Here is a 22,202-nt window from a genome sequence, read left to right on the forward strand (position 1 = left end):
ACAACACCACAGATAGGAAAGACGCACACAAAACATGTTTTCATTTTGTGTGAGCTAATCATTTGCATTGGTAATCTAGATTAGTTGTGCTTTTTCAACGTCACTTTTAGCTTCATCCCTCATTCTCAAAATGTTTTATTAATATCTGTTTGTGTTTCCTTCCCTTTGTTGAGGATTTATGAAAACAGAAATCTTTTGCCTGTTGTGTTTTTTACCGTCATCGGTGTGCAGGTGTCAAACGATTTGACCCACAGCGTGATTGCAGCCCTCCCTCCTTTTTCTAAATATAAACTCAGCTGTTGTTCAGAGTGTCTTCCTTTATCTCCTCTGAGTGGAGATGGACAGCAGACAGTTTCTAGGGACCTTGTCATGTGCCCTTCAGCTTTTCACCCACCTGTCAATTGCATTTCTGCAGCACTTAGTGACTAATTGTGTACCCTGTGGTTTTTCATGCAAATGCAATATGTCTTCCTCTTTTTAATGGATGTCGGATTATAATGCTTTGTTTACAAGTCCACTAATGTGTTTTTCTTAATATGTGTGCAGCGCTTGTTGTGAATTCTGCCTAAAATGTATTCCTATTATACCCCTTTAAATATGCAGCAAATAATGGTTATTGTCTGAATTTAAGTAAAGCACTTTTTCAGTAAAAATAAACATACAGTTAATTAAAAGTGTGCCTAAAACAATGTATATTCAATGCATAGTTATATTTAAAGCACTATATTATGTGCAAGCTTCTTTACTGTAAAAAAAAGTACCTACTAGGGGTAACTGCTTGTTGCTCTTAAAGGGGCAGTTCACCATTTACTCGCCCTCATGTTGTTTCAAACCTGTATGATTGTCTTTCTTCTGTGGAGCATAATAGCTGTTTTGGTTACCGTTGACTTCCATTGGGCTGACAAAAAACCCAGACTCATTTCTCAAAGCATCTTTTGCCACAGAAGAAAGTAAGTCATACAAGTTTAAAAGTCAGTAAATTATGTGTTAATGCCTATAAATTAATATTCTGGTTCCGAAACAAGTCGCTCCTCAATTAATTCTTTTGAAGAAAAGGAAGGATAAATCAAAATAAATTTGTGGTAATTCACATTATATTTGGCTGTAGAAATTAACAAAATAATGAAAATTCTAGAAACTTGCTACCAACAAAACATATAGCCTTATTCACAATCATGTCATTTTATGAGTAATCTTTATAATTGCAAAGTTAATCAAACATGTCTTTGAGATTACCTGAAACACTGTTTAGCTTCTGTTTAGCACATTTTATGACAGTAAGTATAATATGCTGGTCTCACACTGATAGTTTGATGGATGACTGCTCTCATTTCTCCCCTGTATGAGTCTTTTTCCATTGATCTGGCACCAGCACATCTCCAGTGGAAACTGAGTTTCTCACTCTCTCTCTCTCTCTCTCTTTCTCTCCTTCCGCCCATCATAATTGCTTGGCCTCTCTGCCTACCTCATGATGAATTTTTAATGTCATGTTGTTACTTCCTTCCCATTATCCTTACGGACAGTAACTCCTTTATCTACTAAATAGAGTGAGTCTCACCTTCTCTTTATGTTTATAAAGGCTACTCCTGTGAGACCTCTCGGGAGATGGTGCCCTATAGAATATATGAGCAGTCTGTTCAGTAATACAGTGTATAAGAATTCAGACTTCCCTTTAAGCGATGTAAGGTGGGGACATTTCTTCTGTTAATTTTTGTATTCTTCCGGAGGATTCCCAGAATAAAGCTGATCTTGGGACTGTGTTTACAGGCAAACCCACCCTAGAGCTTCCCACCTCCATAATGAAATGTGAAAACCGCTCCAGGCCAACACGCTGATGGACTTGGCAGAGATTGTTTTTGGTGGAGGCGGAACATATGGGCTTTCTGTGGGTTTTCCCATTATGCTGATCTTTCTTTTTTCTGCATCGGGGGTGTTGGGTTTTGAGTCATAGAGAATGTCGGACAGATTCGATATTTGATCAGGAGAACAAAGTGCATTTTCATTCCTCTGTTTTTTTTGGGCAAGCCTTCCGGGCTGGTGCGCAGGTGTCACGCAGGAAGGGAGAGATTTTCTCTTTGATAAGTGCACATGCTTTCTTTCTGGAATTTGTCAGTGTGCAAAATTGCCTGTTGGTGCCCAATTGGATTTAACACATTGGTAGATGTTTCTCTTTTTATTTAATTGAATCGGGTGGTATTAAAGAGTCTGTTAGACTGAATTTGACAATTACTCTTCCCAGTGGCTGTGCCTGAGTAAGTGAATATGACAAAGGATTGTCGGTGTGTGTTGGAGGCTGAGGGTTCTGCAGTAGAGCGAGTATGACTCACCTCTCAACCATGTGACTCATGAATCATTGCTCCTCCGTGGGCTGCGCTCTCTTTATCAACCTCTCCGTCGCCCCATTCTCTCTATTTCTCTTTCTCTGTGCCACCCCCTCACTTTCTTCATTAACATTATTATTGACTACCTCTCGCCACTTGTTTGGTGTCTGTTTATTCCAAGCCATTCTGTTGTTGATTTACAATTTCACTAGTCATTTCATTAGTATGTCATTTTCTTTGTCTTCCCTCCCTGTTTGATTCTGTTTCCCTAATTTTCTGTGTTTTTCTTTTTTCTTTATTGATTTATTCATGGGAAATTGTAGCTGTCACTCCTTGTTTGTCTCGTTCAGTTGTTGTTAATAACATTCTGAATTGAAAATTGCTGTCATATGATTATGTACTAAGAACTTTTTTTCACTTTGCATATTCACAAACCGTGTTTGACTGACGTCATTGTGCCCTTGAAGTTAACTTTTTCAGGGCTCTCTAAGAGATGGATGATTAATATGATTATATGAATAAATGGTAACACTTCACAATAAGGTTTCATAAGTTATTAATGTATTAACTAACATGAGCTAACCATGAGCAATACATTTGTTACTGTATTTGTTCATCTTTGTTAACGTTATTAAAAATACTGCTGTTCATGGTTTGTTCATGTTAGTTCACTGTGCATTAACTAATGTTAACAAGATTTTAATAAAGTATTAGTAAATGTTGAAATTGACAGTAACAAAGATAAATTAATGCTTCATAAGTGCAGTTCATTATTAGTTCATGTTTAATAATGTAGTTAACTAATGTTAACTAATGAACCTTATAATAAATGAATGGGAATACAAGTTATATTAATAGGGGTGGTAGTAGCCTAATGGTTAAGTATACAGTTAAGTTGGAGCTACCAACAAAAAAAAAGTTCTGCTCAGCCATTGTTACTGAAATTCATTCTGTTCACAGTCATTTTGAATTAAAAAAGCATGTAAATACACTACCAAAATCATATTCTTAACCCATGTTTTTGTGTAATTTACCAGTTAAAATATTTAAAGATTTTTGAAAATAGATAAATTTACTTTAGTGACACTCCATATCTCCAGATATGACTTATTAGCCTGGTTTCACAGTTTTAGGTTTTAAGCAGCTTTTATAGACTTTTAAGTAGCTTTTATAAACATGCCTTAGAACAAACGCTACTGGTGTGCATCTTGAGACAAAACATTGACGCTGATGTATTTTAAGATATATCAGTGCAAGGTGCTTTCAGTTAAAACAGCTCAAACATGCATTTTAGTCTGCGATTAGGCTTAGGCCTTTTCTGTGAAGCCGGGGTATTGTCAGAGAATATGTAAGTACGTTTCACTTACTGTACAGGCAGATTTTTTCCCACAAGTTTAAAAAGCAAGTTTGTATTTATTATGTATTACCTTATGCAGTGTCGCTTCTCAGGTAAATTGGCCTTATTTAGTTTTGTCAAAAATGCAATCAAGTCATTTTTTGCAGTGTGGTAACCAATCAAACATGTACAAAAGTAATTTGTTTGGGGTTCATCTTTTTAAATCGGGTGAGTTATATTCTTTCAAGAAGATATATGTCCTGTCATTTACTCATCCTTATGTTGTTCTAAACCTGACTGACTTTCTTTCCTTCCTCTGTGGAATACATAAGAAGATATTTTGAAAAATGTATCTGTATTTTGTCCATACAATGCGAGTCAGTGTTGTTTTGGATGCCTTCGACTTTCATTGTTTGGACAAAAGCAGAAGCATATCTTCTTTTGCGCTCCACAGTAGAAGTGAATGATGACAGATTTTTCTGCAAACTATCACTATAAGTGTATTTACATGAATGAAATCAACCTGACTCCTAAACAGGTCTCATGCGGTGTGAAAGCGGGGCATCTCTCCCTATAACAACCTTCCTTGCTGAAAGTCTTTGATTGCATGCGGCAGTCCTAGTGGGACTACTAATGTGCTCAGTCTCTCATTATTCAAGACCCCTGCCCTGCCCCGCTTGCTTTCTTGTTACATACACTTTTCCCTTCATAATCCTTTTCAACAGTAAATCTGTCCTCTGGCCTTATTTTAATGTCCTTTTGTCTCTTAATAATGTGTGCTTGCACATGCGTGTCTGTATTAGCTCACGAACGACATATCAAAGCCAAGAGAAAATTCGACCTGGCATACAAGTGGCATTGATTGGCTCTGGGGCTCACACAGTTTGTTGGGCTAATTGCTGATCAAATGAGCTCATTAGAGACATCATCTTTGAAAGATGTTCACACTGGGACACTGAATGTTCATGTTCAACTTCCTTTTGGTAAGGTACTCTGATCTCAATATTGTTTATGTGCATGCTTTATTGTTATGTGCTATAAGATGGAAAAAGATAATCCAAAACTTTAGCAATTCATGCCAAGGTAAATTTGAGTGTGCTGTATGTAGGAGGCAATGGTGTGTAAACAAATGTATGAGATGTGTGCAAATCTCACAACCATGTTCTTTACAAGAAGGAATTAAAAAAACCAATCTTAATAAAAAATAGTCAAGTTTATTTATTTCTCTCTGTGTAGCAAAACTAGTCATCAACATGCGCTTATTTACATCCAGCAAACGCATGTTTATTATGTTACGTACAAGATACATCTAGAAAGGACATAAACATTTTTCCTCACACAAGACTCAATTGCATTTTTACTTGGATACACTAGTCATTCCTCTTTTTTTTTGTACTTTTTTCAATGCTCTTAATGTCTTCAAAGAAGCAACACATTTTAGATGCAAGTTTACAGTAACGTGCAGAAACTTTACTCCACTGGTTCAGCTATCCTCTACCATTTTTTTCCTCTAGCTTCCATCTGTCAGTCTTTCAAATCATTTAAAGAAAATTAGAACGGTGTATGTCTCCCCCTTACGTTTGAATATTCGTTCTTTTTTTAGATTGACAAGCACCAGTTTGGTACATTTCTATTTTATCTCATTTGGACAGTTTCAGCCAGTTGAATCTTTCCGACTTCTTTTTAGGAAAATATGGTTTACAATCAATTTTCTCTTAATTAACATTAACATTGATGTTTAGTAGTTTTAGATTGATTCATTCCCGTGTGAACTGTAATCATTTAAATGAACAGATTGTCTATGCTATTTTGATTGAGCTCTCATTGGCCCAGTTTTTGGTAAGATGTAACAGGCCTTGGGGCAAGGTTACCCTTGAATAATCCATTAACATTTGACACATTTAAAACCACAAACATTAAATCATTTTTTTTATTGTCTTATATTTGTTTTATTTGTAAAACAAAGTCAAAAGGCTGATCACTGCTTCCCAGCTCCACTGAATAAAGTTTATGAGCTTGAGAACAAAACCTTTCAGCCAGTCTGTGACCAAAACTGCTGCTCATTTGAAAAGGGGAAGAGAGTGTCTTAAGGCAATTAAAAGTTGTATTCAAAACAACTTCTATGAAATAATACATTTGTTTCTTAGAAATCGTTGGAATGTATGAATGTCTTTTGCACCAACTTTCTATCTTTTTTTGCGTAAAAAAACAATGGTAAAAACACATTGAAGGAAAAAATTCAAAATGCAGACAGCGATAAGAAACTAATTCTATGTACAAGACTTAGTGTGTCCTCCTTTGCTTCACAAGGGAAAGCACAAATGGTAAATGCTCAAGCAGAATACTCTGAGGTACAAGTAAGACTTAATACATTTGGTGTGTTGAATTAACAAAATGTATATTTCCACCATTATGGCACTGTGATGGTTCATCATTTCTGTCTGAATGAATCTGTTTGCGCGTTCTTTAAAGGTGCAATTAGAATATTTTTTGCTATCCCTCTACATTACGATCAATGATACTGACCACTGGGATTTAAAATGTCCAAAATATACAAGACAAAATAAGATATGTAAATAAAACTGAATAATGGGGTATCTTCCATAATAATGGCAAGCCTTTCAAGATTCTATCTTGAATGTCTTTGTAAGGGATGAAAACATGGTGTTCATGCTACTTTATAAAGGCCTTTTTAGGGAATGCAAAACTTGGACGTGGTTGTTTGAGATGTTCCTCTCGCCGCTCCAGTAGCTTTTCTGGTCAGTCTCTCCAGGGGGGAGGAGGTGGTTAGATGGACATGAAGATCCTAATTGTGTTCTGTTTTAAGGGTAAACCTTGTATCTGAAGCAAATAAGTGAGTGCGAAGGAATTGATTTCAGCAAAAGAAACCAGAACATGATAGGTTGGCAATAAACAGTCTTTAAGTTGTTCCCTTTCACTTTCTTCTCCTCCGCCTCCTCATCGCTCTCTTTTGTCCCCCCCCAGTCTGCTCACTGAAACATCCGGGGATGTTTCATGAAGACCCTCTCGATGAAGTTCTCCAGCTCCTCTTCGCTGTCCTGTGGCGGCTGCCTGAGTGGACTGTAGTAATCATCCTCCCTGGTGACTACAGGAGCTCGGGCTGGGTAATAAAAGGACGGCCAACGACGTGGAGGTGACCGGGGTTTAGGCATGGGTACGGCTTTGAAAGTCCGAGAATGAGGGAAGTATTGGTTCCGCTGGAAGGCTGTTTGGGCTCTTTGGCGAGACTGCGCCCAGGGACGGGACTTCCGTCTGGGGGAGTAATCAAAGTCATAGTCCAGTGAGTTTCCCAGGACATCATTGAGGGAGAAAGAGGGCTTGGAATAGTAGCGGGATTTTGGTTTTGGAGGAGGGATGTAGATGGGGTAATACCCTCTGTAGGGTTTTTGATAGAACTTGTAGGAAGGGTAGGTACGAAAGGGCCACTGCTGCCTCGTCCAAATGTCTTGCTTGCTGGGCTTGACTGTGGCCCTGTCTTTGAACCAGGCTTTTAATTGGTTGGTGTTCGGCTGAGGAGGCTTTGAGGGAGGAGGTTTACGTAACAGCGTAGAAGGTGCAACGGGGGCTGGGCGCGGCACGAGAGGACGTTGCCATGGGAGATTTTCAGGAGCATCTTTTTTCTTCTTTTTCTCCACATCGTTAATAATGTCCACCACATCATCAGCAGGGAGATGCAGCTTGCTTGAGATCTCAATCAACTTATCAATGGTCTGTGGGTCAATGTCATCATCATCACTAGTGTCCTCCTCATCAGAGCGCTTATCTTCCGCACCATTGTTGTCCTGGTACTTTTTCTTGTCCTGTTTCACGATGTATTTCAGGAGCATGTCAGATGCAATGTCTGCAAGCTTTTCCTCCTCCACCTTGGCTCTTTGTGCTTCTGCTGCCTGTCTGCGTACCTCCTCTTGGTCTGCTTTGGCCCGCGTTTCCTCTTCTTCAGGGCTCAGCTGTTCTTCATCCTCCTGATCTTCCTCATCATCATCTTCTTCTGGGTCAGCAAGGTTATTGGTAAAGTCATCCATGAAGTTGCCTCCTCTTTGTAGAGGCTGAATTTGGTTCTTCTCTTGTTCGAGTTGCCACTTTAGCTTTTTCTTGGACAGGGCTAGGTCGTTGCCTTTAGCTTTAGACTTAATCTCATTATTCATGAGGCCATTGCGGTCCAGGTAATCAAAATACTCCCCACGGCTCTCCCTCTGGCCTGTGGAGGTGTCACGCTCTCTCTTGGTGGCTGTACTGTAGCTCTGCAATTCCTCTAACACGGTCTCCAGATTCTTCACTTCCTCTGGACTCAGCTGCTCTTCCTCCTCCCCCAGTTCCCCTCTCTCTGGCTCCTGCCTCTCCTCCTCCTTGAGCACCTCTTCTTTAGTGTCCCCCCCATGTGGAGCCACCTGCTCTTGTAATGGTACTGTCTGACTAGTGGTGTGGCTTGTCACTTTCTCTGTTAGCCGTTCCTCCTCCTCGACCCTTTTTTTCTCTTCCTCCTCCTCTCTTTCTTTCTCATCTTTTCCTTGTGCTGCAGCAGCTGCCATGACCAGCTCCAGCTCTTTGTGACCATCTCTGTCTCTGTCTGCACCCTGGAGATCCTTCTGCTTTTCCACTTCCATTCCCTCTTCTTCTCGTTCACTCATCTTTTCCTTCTGAGGTTGGTTGAGGGCCTCAAGAAGGACCGCTGCTAGGGTTCTAGGATCCACGTCTTTGAAAAGCTCATCTTCTTCATTTTCATCATGTAGCGAACCCTTTTCCTCTGATGGTTGAGTATATTGACTCCGTTGCTGAGCAGAGGAAGAAGATGCAGCATAGTTTTCACTTACTGTGTTGCTGGCTGCTGTCACTGGACTGAAGGTTGCAGGCTTGACTGTGAGACTAAATAACATGAACAGGAAAATGACGGGGACATTTAAAGTTTGTTGGCACCAGCTCATGACCGCACATGTGTTGAACCTGAAAGACAGAAAAAGGATCAAATATGTTACAATAGAGCCCAAGTGACAAATAAAAAATGTTTTTATATACATGCTTTATAGTTATATAGTGTTTTTGATCTACTTTTGTCATAATAATGCTAGAATCAATTAACTTGAGTAAAAACAGCATGTGCATCACACATCAATGCACAGCATTCTAGCTCAGGATGAAGATTTTTCTCAGGTAAGATGGTGGACACATTCGCTTCTTTGCAGACTGCCTGAATGCAACACTCACTGTGTATTAAATTGGATGAATGACTTGTAATTGATACCTGAGAGCATTTCACGAATTGCTCAATGGAAGAACTAATGTCAATATACACTTTTTCTTGTCAAATCCAGTGAGGATGTTTCTATTCTGAAGAGATCTGTCTAACAAACCATATTTATGCAATGTTTTGCGCAAAAAATGGTTTTAATCATTAGAGGGAGGATCTTTTGTTAAGCCATAATTGATGTGTTAGTGCCTGCTGCTTAGCTGATTTTGCAAAGGCGTTCTAATTGGCTCTGCGGCTTGAGCTGGTGCGATTCGTGAGGACTCTGAAGCGCTTTGTGCATGTGATTGCTCGCACACGCGGCGCGGTGCTAATAAGGTATAGGAGGAAAAGCGCCTTAGCAGGGAGCCCTTCGGATGCGTGGGAGGTTAATGAGTAAGCAATATAAAGATGATCGGAAAATCTCAGTATGGCCATGAAAAGCAAGTTTGAGCTCCAAAAAAAACAAAAAAACAAATACGAGTATTTCTCACTCATATGGATAATACACTCCATAAAATTTGGATTTTTAAAGCTTTGGGAGCGCAGCAACTGAATAAAACGGCATGCTTAGCTCACTTTCATTTTGTAATGAAAACTGGCACTGAGATCAAGTGATTCTGAAGCTTAGGCTTGATCATCACGACACAGAGGTGTATGGTAAAATCTGGTTGTGTAGTTAGAACTCCACATTTCGTTGCACAAGAAAACACTGCAGCAGTCGCAAATATGTGCCCACTGGCTGACGACGCATGGGTTTACACATCTAAAGTTTTACAGCTGCATGGCATGCACAATTTTCTCATTTTTATTAAAAACAACAGTCTGTTGCTATTCTCAAATAAAAAAAAAATAATTAAAAAAATCAACTTTTTTTGGTCTTATTAGAATCGTGTCTCCGCGATGCAACAACAGCAACAGTAAAACCCTCGTCCATTGCCTCCAATGACAGAGCACTCTGGGGATCGGGGTCTCATCAACAAAGAATGCAAGTAATCCGACTCTAAGACGCCTTGTCCTCAAGTAGGCCTATAATCTTCTGCTTTGGGACAATTAGATTTAAGATTTAAACATCTACTATCACACATTGAACCCAGTCAACAACATTTGAAAGACCGAAAATCGATGATGAATGCTCTGCTGTTATATTGTCAACATTTCTCTGCTCCATGTGAGCTAATACTTATAAGTATGTAAAACACGATACAAATTGTATGCCAATGGGCAAAAGTCAAGGCAAAGATAAGCAAAACAACATGATTTATGTCAGTGTCTCTCGTGCGCTTTTGTGATTGGACTCGACATAGTTATTTTGGGTATCTAATGCTATGGTGATGAGAAAGATGATGAAAGCATGAGCAAGGGCGTGGTAAAAATAATTATGAGAGCTGTGCGATTGATCTTACTGGTTACCTTCATCATTAACTGTAAAAGTCATCATTGCAATATTCAATATCACTAACGTGTTTTTTAATAAGTTTCATAAATTTTTTCACAAATAATTGTACTTTTACTTTCTACATTGCTGCATTTTTTCATCAGCTCCCCTTTTTATATAAAGACTTATATTAGAATACATTTTTATTACACATGCCTAACATTTATTTATACCAGCAATTATTATTATTATTTTTAAACATATAAACTAGCAAAATCTTTACGCCTCAGTCTGTGTTATTAATTTATGTTTCTTCTTTCCACATCATAATATAGCCTATACTTATTTCCCCACGCCTGCTGCATTACTGTTCCCTGTTACTATAAAAAGAAAGCTGGGACTTACCGGGAATCCTTTCAGGGGCAGCGCAGTCCGACGCACTTATTGTCTCCTCTTCAAACTTTGTATTTAAGTTAAGTTAGTCTCGTGAATTACGAATATGAATCCGCTTCAACAATACATGCTTTGTTTGAATGTTGCTGTTTTGTTTTGCACAGGTATATCGTTTGTGTAAGCCGTATGGTTGGCTATTCTTGCACGGCGCTATTGGGGTATTTTCAGTACCACGGTCAGCTCTCCGTGTTTTTATTTCGGCCCCACTGCGCCCACGTGACTGTACGTCACTCTAGCTCATTGACGTCACTCGCTCCATTGATAAGAATTTTGGTGCTGATCGAACCCCGAGTCTTCGCTACGCTGCAGTGCCCAGATGAATGGAAGGAAACGGGATGAATGAAATAGTACTTTTTTTTCCGCCGAATAGAGAGGGCAGACAACACGGGGAGCGCGAGACCGGTCCCTTCCAGATGCAGCTGCAAACTGACAGCGCAACACAAAGGAACCAACAATCCTCACCACGATGTACATTTTTCCTCATTAACAAAACGTATAAATGCAATTACACCATAAAATTCACAGAGGAACCAGCTGGCGCTTGAATCGTCAGTGAATGCATATTATACATGTTTTGTCTGATCTGGATTTTTTTTTTTTTTTCATTAGCGAGTAATGTGCCTCTTCCGCATCCAGGTCGTGATGTTACAGGATGTTTTTGAAATGCATCATTATCATTAAAAGCTTTTGCAACCGTTTTTTTTCTACCAGATAAAATTGACAACATTTACTATGTTGGTATCAATTGTGGACCATCTAAAAATGAAAACGTCATGCATTCAACGTGCAAACTACAGTGATTATCTTAAAATATTCTAGCGAAGTAGGCCTAAACACAATTTCATATCGCATGAGTAGCCTGCAGAGGACAGTTGGATAATGCTTCATCTAATCTAAAGTTATGTCGTTTCATATATTAAGCACATTTCTTTCATAAATGTCAGAGTGATCTTAGTTATAGCATTTGAATAAAAAAGCAATTCTTTGAAACCTTGTCTATGTCACACTGTAGCCTATATTGAAGGAACTTACATAGCCTACGCTTACATTTTGAAAGGATAATAGCTACACCCAAATATGAACGTTGTCATTATTATTCACCCTTAAGTAGGCCAAACTATTTTTTGGAGATGTTAGGGACTGACACCCTCGGTCACTATTATTTGTTTTCCGTACAAGTTGGTGACATGAGACTGTAGGCCTAAGTGCCTCACATCCCCCAACATCTCCTTTTGAGAACAAAAACAAAGGTCGTGTTTGGCACGAGGGTGAAACAATTATGAAGCAATTGTTGAATCTTTTAAGCAACGCTGGACATTGTAGGATACATAAAAAAGTGAATGTAGAAATCCGCCGCTCCGTGAATAGACCGGTTCCAAAACTTTGTCCAAAACTCTTTTCTTGCAACCTGCAAGCGTTCTCAAGCGTTCCTATTTTCTTTAGACCAAGGGAGTGAGCTCATTCACACACATAAACCCCCCCCCCAGATAATCCTTTCTGGCACTGCCTTAGTTAGGCTACCATTGCCCTCTTCATTACGACAGGTTCTTTTGGCTCACTGTAATAGTGCTATTTCTAAGGGCCATTAGTTAAATAATTTTAAACGTGCTTAAACCTCCTTTCTCACGTGTGTAATTAAAAGGAATATATCAATCTGATTTTGCAGAGTAACAGTCTTGAAAGTCGTTTGAAAGTGTGAATTGGCATGTTTTGGTTAGCCTATACGTTCTCGTTGTAGCCTACCTGGCACAATGCTGCCTTCTGCACGTGCTATCGGAAATTTCCTAATTCCCACTTTAGAAGTCGTGATTACGAGCTTGTTGCATTCAAGTGCTTTGTTGTCGGAGTGAACAGGAATCATGGTGGACACCAGGTTATTCTTGCCTATTTATTGGGAAAATCTTATTAAAACCATCATCATTTGTAGTCTCCATGCACCGACAACCATAAACATTCCACATAGTCCGCTTTCTGCTGATTCTGTAATTTCAGTCAAATGCAGGCTATTTTCGCTGTGTACCAAACATACAATACACTTCATATGATTACTCACATGTAAATATGTAGGCTACTACGTTAATGTCAAGACAAGACGACCAAGCTGTTTTGGTCCTGCACTGGACACAGCAGTCCAGTTCTCCCCGCCATCATGTTTAAAGCTTAATGACACGCCCATCTCGGGAATTGGGGTATCAAAATTATTTCCGAACTTCCCAGTGGTAAACACGACATCAGAGGGCGTTCATGTGCAATTTTTACCTAGGAAACTCGTATTTACGATAATTCCGATAGCACGTGAAGGCAGCATGAGTGACGAGACGATAATGGATATTTTCTATTATGAAAGTTAAGATAATCCTCCCATATAATTCTTTTAAAAATCTATAGTGTTTAACATGAACGAATTGGATTAGCTCATGGTGAGAATGAGTTGACAGTGGCTGTCGGAGAGTAGGCTATTGTGTTTTTGCAACCAACTGTCTGTTTACGTTAACTTCACCCAGAGGACGTCGACTGTCTCACAGGAGAGGACGACTGAAGAGGTACGTTCTGCCTTGGAGAATTAACAGCACTCTGTTGACAAATGACCTATCCCACGAAGATCTCTCGATGCCGAAAGAGAAATTCTCCCACCTCCATCATTTCCGCCCTGTGCTGCGTACGTCGCAGAAAGGGAAATGCCGCGTTGGCGTTCTTTGCAAAGGCGGCGGCGGTGCAAACTGATCGTTTGTTCTCCCGGGTCTGACTGGGAGTTAATGAGGCGGCATCCACCGTATCTTGGTCTTCCCCCAGATGAATCTCTCTCGCTACAGCGAGCATAATTTCAGCACTCGAAGCCTTCCAAGGGAGCTTTTTAAAAAATGAACCCATTTATAATCGATTCAGACAACTAACCGTGGGAGGGTTGCCCTTAGATTGGATTTGTGACAGAGGCTCCCTGCCCACGCTTACGTAGACAAACAAAGAGAAGCAAGTCTTGCCTAACACAAGAACTATCCAAACAGAGTTCCCCTGTCAGTTAGACAACATGCGAGCAATTTAAAGATCATTTAAAAGATACAATTTTATTCCACCACATATTCTAACATGACATTTCTGGTTGTTCTAATTAAGTGAATAGCGGAATCAAAATCCAGTCACAGTAGGCTAATTAACACCATAAAAGCCATATTAATTGGCCTAGTAGTAGGTTATATCCATTGCTTTGTTAAGTTATTCTCCAGTTTTAGGAAGTGTGCTTTTCCAGTCCTAAACAAATTATGCTGAGAGCTAGAAAAGTAGGCTACATTTCTGTTGTTCAAATTTGCATGAATTTTGTGACAAAATTGCAGCTCATTTCAATAAAGTAAATTGAGGCAAGCATTAATAATGTGAAATCACCTGTTAGTTAGTCAAGATATTTCCTTTCATGTTATTCATGTAGCTATGCCTAATAAATATGATCATGATGATACTCTTCTACTCATAATAATCTAAAGCCAATTGCTGAGGTAGTGCTGGCATGTCATCAATGAAGCTAATGTCACCTTATAAGGTCTTTGTATGTTTAAAAAAAAAAAAAATCATCATTATGCCAAAGAAACCCTTTCTAAATGAAAGATTCAGTGTTTGGCAGTGCTTTAACTGCTTTAGAGCTGGGCAACAGGCCACAACCTATGGGAGGGAGTGAGATACATCTTCTGTAGATTTACAGCAGCTGAGCTTCTAGCCTTTTCTTTATGCTATATGTTCTCATCATGCAAATAAACGTTGTTGTGGTGTTCATCATACTTGAGCTGCACTTGATTTATTTTCATTTGGATTCCTCATGAAAACTTCTTTTCATAAATCTTTCTGTTTTTTCTTTTGAAAAGTATCATGATATGATATCATAGAAAAAACGAATCACGTGTGAATAGGAACATGTTATTTGTAACCTTTAAAAAAAGCAAACAAATTGTCAACTAAATGAAATAATTTGACTAACTGATATTTACAACGCACTTCAGTGCTCTGTGCATCTGGACACATATAGCTCTTTATATTTCCTTTATGGCTACTTGACTTTGAAATAGCAAGCTATTTACTACCTCCCTACAGATTCAATTTAGAGTGAAAAATCACAGTCTGATGTGATTTATAAGCATCCATGGTTTTGATGAATGGCCTACATGACATTAATGTTGAAAGATGAAAAAACATGGCTTACAGAATCTCTTTTGACATGTCTAGGGTCCCGGTGCACCATTTTAATATTCTTTTACCACTGATGATTTGACAGTTAGAAGCAGATAGGGACTGAACCAGACAAAGGCAGCTATCAAGAAGGGTAAGAACATGCTGAATGATTCATTTTTCCTCCTATTGAGCCTTCAGACCAAGTGTCCTTTTTAGTGTCATTGATATTGATACATATTGCTCTACAGCAGAGCTTTGCCATATAGTGAGGCAATGAAACTGTGATCCCTATACACAAACAATATTTGAAGTAATGACAGTTAAAGTATATAAGCATGGCAACAGAGGTAACTTGTATTTATCTCACTTTTTGGTAACATTTTATTTTGTTGGTCCCTTTTGAACATTCTGTTAACTATAATTTTGCAACTACGTGTCAACTACCAGCCATTAGAGTAGAGTGTCTGCTTAAAATCTGCTAACTCTTTGTGATGATCCCACAACAGACTTTGCAAGTATGTCAACTTATTCTAACCCAAACCCTACCAATCTAATAGGCTAACACTGAGAGTTAGATGTAGGTGCAAACTTATAGTCAACCGAATGTGTTAAAAAGATCATCAAAATAAAGTGAAACCCACTTTTTAAAAAAAGAAAAAAAGAAAGAAGTTTCTCTTTATGTGCTGTCACTTTCTCTCATGCCTGCTGTTTTGATATGTAGAAATGTTTTGAAGCTCAGCAATCACGCACTTATCTTAATGAAACACTCTCTATTTTAGCTTACATCTTTGCTTTCTAAATCTCAGATGCCACTTTCATCACCTTTGCATTTTGTTACATCAAATGTGGAAATGATTTCAACATTTAAAGCCTTTTTCGCATTAGCTGTACTACGCAAAGATAAACTATATCGACTTTTATTCTGGGCTTTATCCCCATAAGATTAGCTGGCTTTATCTGAGTCTGAGGTCCACGTTTTTAGCATTAATTGAAAAAACGATGTATTGTGAATGTAAATAGAGGGGTAAAAAACAGAGGGACCTGATATCGAAAGTGTTCATGGGAGGAAGAGGAGAATGATGAAAGGGGAGAATTAAGGGGGCTCTGTGGGGTGTGACGGAAGCACAGAGAGAAAGATGGGGAGATAGAGGAGGAGTAGAGGAGATGAATGAAATGTGAAGTGTAATTCGGTGAGAAAGATAAATAATGCAGGCAGGGACAAATTTATATAGACGCTTCCACTCACTCCTCATGCTCATGCACACATATACCAATTCAGAGAGGTTTTTACACCCAGTGAAGGAATCTGCAATATGCTATACACTTAAAGCAAAGCATGAAATTACAACTCACCGTCTATTTTCTAAATGCATTTTATACAAATTCATCCGTGGATATGTGTCTTTTTTAAAGAGTTTTTTCCCCTCATAATGTTTGATCAAAATGTCATAACTGGACCTTCCGGTTAAAACAATGTCCCTGGAGGAAGAATTTTTATTTTCTCGTTTATCACTGTGGAGCTGCTTTGAAATAATGTATTGAGCACTATATAAATTTAAAAAAGAGAAAAGATCTGTTGCTACTTCTGTTTTATTGTGACTTTTAAAATAAAGGTTCTTTATTGACATGGTTCCATGAAGAACCTTTACCATCCATGGAACCTTTCCATTTCACAAAATGTTCTTTATATAGTGGAAAGGCTTCTTCAGATTATATATATATATATATATATATATATATATATATATATATATATATATATATATATATATATATATATTATTTTTTCTTTTTTTTCTTTTTTTTTAAATGGTTCTTTTAAGAGCTGTTCACAGAAGGGTTCATTCCAAAAATGGTTCTTATAGGCATTGTTGCAAAAACCTCTTTTTGAACCTTTATTTTTAAGAATGTACATTTGGCAAATTGAATAAAATAGTCATTCAGTCATTTGACATATACAATGCATATAGAATGAATAGAGATCACAATTATCCTTTTTGTTTTTGTTTTTAAAGAAAAATAAATAATGCAGATTTATTTACCATTTTCATTTCAGATGCCCTATAATGTTAATACATTAGTCAGATGACTCCACCCCCTCGCTCTTCCTCTTCCTCTTCCTCTTCCTCTCTCTCTTTCTGTGGTTTTGTTGTAGTGCTATAGAGCTGATGTTATTGGACCTGACGATTTACCGTCTTGTTTGGAACCGGACTCTCTCCCACACACTTTTCACCCCCCACTGCACACGTGTGGGCGAGGAGAGAAGAGAAAGAGAGAGAGAGAGAGAGAGAGAGAGAGAGAGAGAGAGAGAGAGAGAGAGTGAGTGAGAGAGAGAGGCCACTGCAATGACTGTCTACACAGTTTTTCAATGTCATCTCATGAGCCCTTTCACACACATGAACTCGCTCACACCTTAAGACTCTGTTAGGACAGTCCGCACATCTGTCATATTAATATTGCTTCATGGAATTTTTATTCATTAACGCTGAAATGATTAATGAGCATCGTAGAGAATCTGCAGGAGCAAATGTGTGCAGCCATGTGCTTGATCTCGCCGTTACCTTTAGCCTCCAGATGGTGTGTCATCTGTTGATAACACACCCATGGACATACTTCTCACCTTGCGTATTCAACCATCAATAGGATGTCAGTGATTCTTGCTGAGCTGCGAGGACAGGTCACATTTATGTGATGCTGGAAAATACGCTTGCCTTGCTCCCGAATAGTCAATATGAAAGACCTAGAGTTGGCAGGGGATCTGCAGTACATAACAGGGCTTGTCAGTACAATGGGACTCCCTCTGGCTGTTTCATTGAGGCTGGAGAGATGTTTCACAAGCCAATGATTGCATTTTTTCAGGTGTTTTACCTGTAGTTTTAGTGTTAAAGAAAATGTCCGTAAATGTAACAAATAATTGCTGCATCTAAAATTGCATGCATTTGGTTTGAAATTTACACACACTCTATATGATATGAATGTGTAGTATGAATGAAATTCGCACATACTTTAGCCATGTTGTCACTGTCATGTGACCAGCAACAGTTGCGTCACTGTCATTCACAAATTCTCTCTTGGGCCTCAAGGTATAGTAAAGTGTTCATTGGATTGAAACTCTCAGGAAGTAGTAGGTCACCCGGGTGCTTTTGAACTACTTTTATTTGGACATACTACTCAGCTCACTGTTTTTCTCCAACTATATATTATGGATGTAGGCATATTTGGATGAAAACAAGTCCATTTCTGTTTATCTCTTTACTTGTTTATATTTCTTACAGTGTATGTTATTATCCGTATATTGCAATTATTACGAGTACAAGCTGTGAATAACAAATTCATTGTGTCTGCTCAACTGAATAAAGGACCTTGACTAACCACATAACATATCTTATAGCTGTACATTACTGTCATATAGACATTACTTTGACACACTCACCTCTGGCTAATAACAGAATACTTCCTAATTGTAACATTGAAACAGGCATTTTTTGTATAGCTTCTTTTAAACAATATGTCTTGTGAAAAAGCACAATACAAACAAACTTGAACTGAATGTGTGTGTATGTAAGAGGAAGCAAGCAGAGTGAGCAGAACTAAAAGGCACAAACAGCGAAAAAAAGCAGGATGATGAATATATGAGAGTATTTAACGATACACCGAATGCTAAAGTGAGTGAAAGGACAACAGAGAAAAAGGACAAGGGGAAAAATTGAGAGCAAACGGAATGAATGAGAAGGAGAGAGAAGCAGAGAAAGATAGAGGAAGGAGGGGTGCGGCTCCCCGAGGGCTGTATGACTCACTCTCCTGCTGCTGGCTCGTGCGTCACTGGCGCGGTGCTGGAGGTGGAGATAGTGGAGAGGTCTGTGCATTTAATTATGGCCTGCCGATTTATACGCACTGTAGTGATACACACACATACACACATGCATAATCAATGAACAGATGTGGAGATTGACAGAAAAAGGTCAAACATGCTCTTTTTTTTGCACACGCAAACAGACATCGGCCATATTGAGAAAAGGACCGCCAATGAACAAACAAGCACGTGTATACACAAACACTCCTTATTTGCATTTGACTTTATGAAAGGCTGCTTGTTCACAAACAGCCCTATAATTATTTCTTCATATTAGCCTGTTAGGTAACCATAATCAGTGTTAATACAGACAGCTAAAGCCTTAAAGAGCAATGCATGAATAAAACAATGAAACGGGCTGATAGATCTGTCTTTATGCAATATGTAGGCCTACTCATTAAAACATAAGCAAAATCGCACATTTCACAGATATATCCTGAAAGGATTGTTAGAGAGGTCCACGGTAGATTCAAAGACAGTGCCTTTTGTTGATTTGAACTGCTTGCTAGTAGGCGGTGCTCAGATGGAAGGTGGTGGTGGTGGGGAAAGGAGGGTTAGGCATGATTTTATCGGCACATCATCTCCTGATCAGGTCACTAGCGTGGAAAAATGTAGCCCCAAACCAAATCATTACTGATAAGGTGAGAATGTCCTCAGTGGTGCCAATGTATCAGAACCTGTCAAGAGAGGCAAATAAATGATATCTGCTATCATGCTTTATCGTGGATGCTTTTATTCCACATGAGGCCTTTGGAAACAATGGTGCTAGTCAAAATTTTATTTCAAAATATACACTAAAATACCATATGTATATATTTATAGTTTAGTTTGTTTAGAGGGTTTTTTTCCCCTAAATAGTAAGAATAATTTCCCATAAGGACATAGGCCTGTTAAAGTAATCGAAAGCAGTTTTTATAATGATCTCTGCCATTCTTTTTTTTAAATAATAATTAATGATAAGAAATGTGTCTTGAGCACCAAATCAGCATATTAGAATGATTTCTCAAGGATCATGTGACAGACTGAAGACTGGAAGAGTAATGGCTGCTAAAGATTCAGTCCTGAAAATTTGGCATCACAGAGATAAACAACATTTTTCATATTAAATTAGAAAACATTACCATTTTAAATTGTAATATTGTTTCTCAATATTACAGTTTTTTCTGTATTTTTAACAATTCACTTCAGCCTGGGTGAGCATAAGAGACTTTTTTTTAAAACATCTCTTTCAGACTCCAAACTTAATAAATAATATCTAATATATATATACATATATGTAAATTATGTTGCTCCTTTTGAGCTTGAGTGTGTGTATGCTTTTTTTTTTTTTGCTATGCTTTTAGAAGTGTTTATATATTGAATGGTTTGTTTGGAGGGCATTTTGCTGTCTCTGTATGCTGCTGTGGCTCATGCCCATGCCCATTCTGACTGTGTGTGCGAGAGAGACGCACATCGCATTGGCCGCTATATCTGTTATATGAGTAAACTGCTATTGGACCAGATGAAGGAACAGCTTGTTGCTGTGACAGTGACGCTCCCTGTTTGTTTTTCTCTGAGTGGATCCCGCAATCGCCACCATGCTAACGCAACAAGTACTTACATGATTAATAATGACAGCATGATGAAGAAGTGCATCATCATAATCTCAATTACTGTCACATAGCACCTTACAAGAGCCTGTTGCTTCCAACATGTAGAGAATTTAATCAGTGCAACTGGAGAGGAAGCCAGGATTGATGATGCACATTTGGTTGTCAGGCTTTAAAAAAGAGATAGTTCTTATCAAGGGCCACACGGTGGATGGTAAATGACTGAACCCTAAACCCAACTAAAGGTTCTCACATTAGCAGACGGATCAAAATGTCTTTGTGTTTAAAACACAAAACAAACCGCAGGATGGTAAATTGCCAGAGGTTTTTGGTGACATGACTGAGCTAGTCTTATTTGTACGGTGGTGCACTTCATCTGATACCCAGCCCTTCTAGATCAGTCCTTTCTCCGCAGACTTTTTCTCATGGTGATGCATTTGGGGCAAAGCCGTGACAAATAAACTGGACAAACTGTAGATGACTGGAAAGATGTGGAGCTTTAGCAGATGGTTTGATAATGATTTGCTCATCTGATGAACCTTTTGCTGAAGCCTGCGATCAGCCATCTTTAATGCAATCTGCATTGGTGAATTTGATTTGCGATGAAATAGATTTTGTGTGTGTGTGTCAGTGTTTCAGCCACACAGAGACTGGTTAGTGATAGATGTTTCTCTATTGACTACTTTATTGGATGAGAACAAAACTTTAACTGAATAATGACACCATTGTCTTCTATAGAGCTGATTATAGCTGAATAGAACTTGTTTTATAATTGATGAACTGTAACGTTATTGAACACTAAACTGACTTGAGCTGAGTAATGACACTAATGTCTTTTTAGAGCTGCTTTACAACAGAATTAGAATAAATAAAAGCGACATAAATAAAGGTGACTTGAATGGATCACTTTTACTGAGGGTCATAAAGCCTTCGCTCACATCCTTCTCTCTTGAGGAGCAACATTAAATCTTTAACTGACAAAGTATCGCTCTTCTTCCTGTTGATCTTTTTTCCATCTGTCCTTCCTCTTTCACTTTTTCACCTGCTTTTTTTCCTCAATCGTCTCCGTCGCCCCTCTTCATTTTGTTCTCCTCTCATTTCTCAAGCTGTCTCTCTTTTTGTTCTCTGTATTCGTCTGTCTCTGTCTTGCTCTTTTTCATCACTCTCTCTTCCCAGTAATGAGGTTTAATGCCTGCAGTCTTGTTTGCTCACTACTAGACCATGGACAGATGTGGAGACTTAGAGTAGAAAAGTGAAACAGAAAAGGATCAATTAGAGTAAAGGCATATGTGTGAATAAAGGAAAATCAAATTTGATGATAACTACTAAACGAACAAACAAACAAATACGTCAATTAAACAAAAATCTAAATAAATATATTATTTCAAATAAAAAAATATGGTAACACTTTATTTTAAGGTGACATAGTTACACGTTACTATATACTTACTATAGTAATGGCAGTAAATTATGCATAATTACAAGGAACTAACGCTGAAACCAAATCCTAACCATAACTCTAGTAAGAACATATATATGTTAATTAATATTACTCAAATTTGACAAAGTACAGTGTAACTACGTCACCTTCACGCTTAAATCAATGCATGAATGTTTCGCCAATCATTATTACATATTTGGGTCTTTAGCGACCCTGATCTATTTCTAACACAGATAGAACTGTCGCGATAATATAAAACTTACCTTTTGGAGCTTGGAAGGGTTCAGTTTGAGCAGATGTTTTATACCAGCATCACTGTCCTCGTCAGAGCTAATTTCCCAGTAGCCTACATTCAGCATCTGGCTCATATTTGCGATCTCAAACATATTCTCAAAATATCATTTTCAACATATTCAAAAACAATATTTTCA

The 22,202-nt window shown here is 38.4% G+C and overlaps 1 protein-coding gene across 1 annotated transcript; it reads right to left on the bottom strand.

The window, feature by feature from the left end:
• Positions 1 to 4,853: 4,853 nt before the first annotated feature.
• Positions 4,854 to 10,929, bottom strand: vgf (VGF nerve growth factor inducible). The gene is made up of 2 exons (XM_079810570.1): positions 10,683 to 10,929; positions 4,854 to 8,619 (listed from the first exon to the last, which is right to left on the bottom strand). Exon 2 carries the CDS (start codon positions 8,598 to 8,600, stop codon positions 6,648 to 6,650), a length of 1,953 nt encoding a protein of 650 aa, XP_079666696.1. The 5' UTR covers positions 8,601 to 8,619; positions 10,683 to 10,929; the 3' UTR covers positions 4,854 to 6,647.
• Between the last annotated feature and the right edge of the window lie 11,273 nt (positions 10,930 to 22,202).

This window comes from Gobio gobio, assembly GCF_949357685.1.
Source record: "Gobio gobio genome assembly, chromosome: 2".
Taxonomy (NCBI): Eukaryota; Metazoa; Chordata; class Actinopteri; order Cypriniformes; family Gobionidae; genus Gobio; species Gobio gobio.

Excerpts from the sequence above, each read along its gene's own strand:
- vgf (XM_079810570.1), bottom strand. The coding sequence starts at position 8,600 with ATGAGCTGGTGCCAACAAACTTTAAATGTCCCCGTCATTTTCCTGTTC.